The sequence below is a fragment of the Lagopus leucura genome, unplaced genomic scaffold (genome assembly GCF_019238085.1).
Source record: "Lagopus leucura isolate 7727_CA_CO unplaced genomic scaffold, USGS_WTPT01 32755-0_obj-0_obj, whole genome shotgun sequence".
NCBI classification, from domain to species: domain Eukaryota; kingdom Metazoa; phylum Chordata; class Aves; order Galliformes; family Phasianidae; genus Lagopus; species Lagopus leucura.
Genome location: NW_024965229.1, coordinates 1 through 1,203, shown reverse-complemented (window position 1 = coordinate 1,203; position 1,203 = coordinate 1). Strand labels below are relative to the sequence as shown.

At 44.6% G+C, this 1,203-nt stretch overlaps 1 protein-coding gene across 1 annotated transcript; it reads left to right on the top strand.

The window, feature by feature from the left end:
- Nucleotides 1-6: 6 nt before the first annotated feature.
- On the top strand, nucleotides 7-580 carry LOC122192027 (olfactory receptor 14J1-like; the record flags this gene model as incomplete). The annotated part of the gene is made up of 1 exon (XM_042892457.1): nucleotides 7-580. A coding segment is annotated over one exon (574 nt), but the record flags the coding sequence as incomplete, so codon positions are not given.
- Between the last annotated feature and the right edge of the window lie 623 nt (nucleotides 581-1,203).

Below are 1,203 nucleotides of genomic sequence, written 5' to 3'. Positions count from 1 at the left end.
GACAGCAGAGCTTGTGCCACCATGGCAGCAGCTGCCTGGGGCACTGGTTTCCTTAATTCCCTGCTGCATACTGCCAATATATTTTCACTGCCTCTCTGCCATGGCAATGCTGTAGATCAGTTCTTCTGTGAAATCCCCCACATCCTCAAGCTCTCCTGCTCAGATTTCTACCTCAGAGAAATATGGCTTCTTTTGGTCAGTGCCTCTTTAGCATTTGGATGCTTTGTTTTCATCCTTTTCTCCTATGTGCAGATCTTCATGGCTGTGCTGGCGTTGCCCTCCAAGCAGGGACGGCACAAAGCCTTCTCCATGTGCCTCCCTCACCTGGCTGTGGTGTCCCTCTTTCTCAGCACTGGTATATCTGCCAATCTGAGGTCCCCGTCTCTTTCCTTCCCATCCCTGGATCTGGTGGTTTCATTTCTGTACTCAGTGGTGCCTCCAACACTGAACCCCCTCATCTACAGCATGAGGAACCAGGAGCTCAAGGATGCTCTGAGGAAAATGATGTCATGGTCACATTTCAGCAGGGGTAAACTTCTTATCTGTCTCTATAAAGGACTCACAGTCTGCTCTGTTACAAGTCTGTATTATATTTTATACTCTTTATAATTTTTCTTTATTTATATTAATAGGTACAATTTTCTTTGCTGTTTGTATATATATATGTGTATGTAATCATGTGAGTGGTTTTGTTCCTGAAGATATGTTTGGATTCCAAAAAATATCCTGAGGCATCACCCTGTTCTCTTTCTCCTGGAGCCCATATGAACTCTGGGTCAGTTCATATGAAGTCTGGGTCAGTGGGCTGACTCTCACAGCCTCTGTGTTCCACCTCTGTATCTGCAGGCAAATGAGGTGCCAGCAGGCACCGTGGAGCTGAAACAGGCTAGATTTGCAAAAGGGATCAATGTATTAGAATATGGACCAATATATTACATTAGCAAAAGGAATCAGAGTGTGGTCATCCCAAATCTTCCCAGTTTAGGTTTGCTCGGTGTGTGAACAGCCCTGTTTTTATCAATAAACACGTTTCACAGAAGCACTGAAATCAGACAATTTGCCTCCACCAGGTGCAAGGACTTGTTCTTCAGTTTGGTATAAACTTTTGAAGTTACAGTGCACCAAGATACAAAGTGGCTGGTTGTGGCATAGCAAGCAATGGAAGTTTTCCAAATTGGGGGAAAAGAGCTAAAAGGTGAGCCA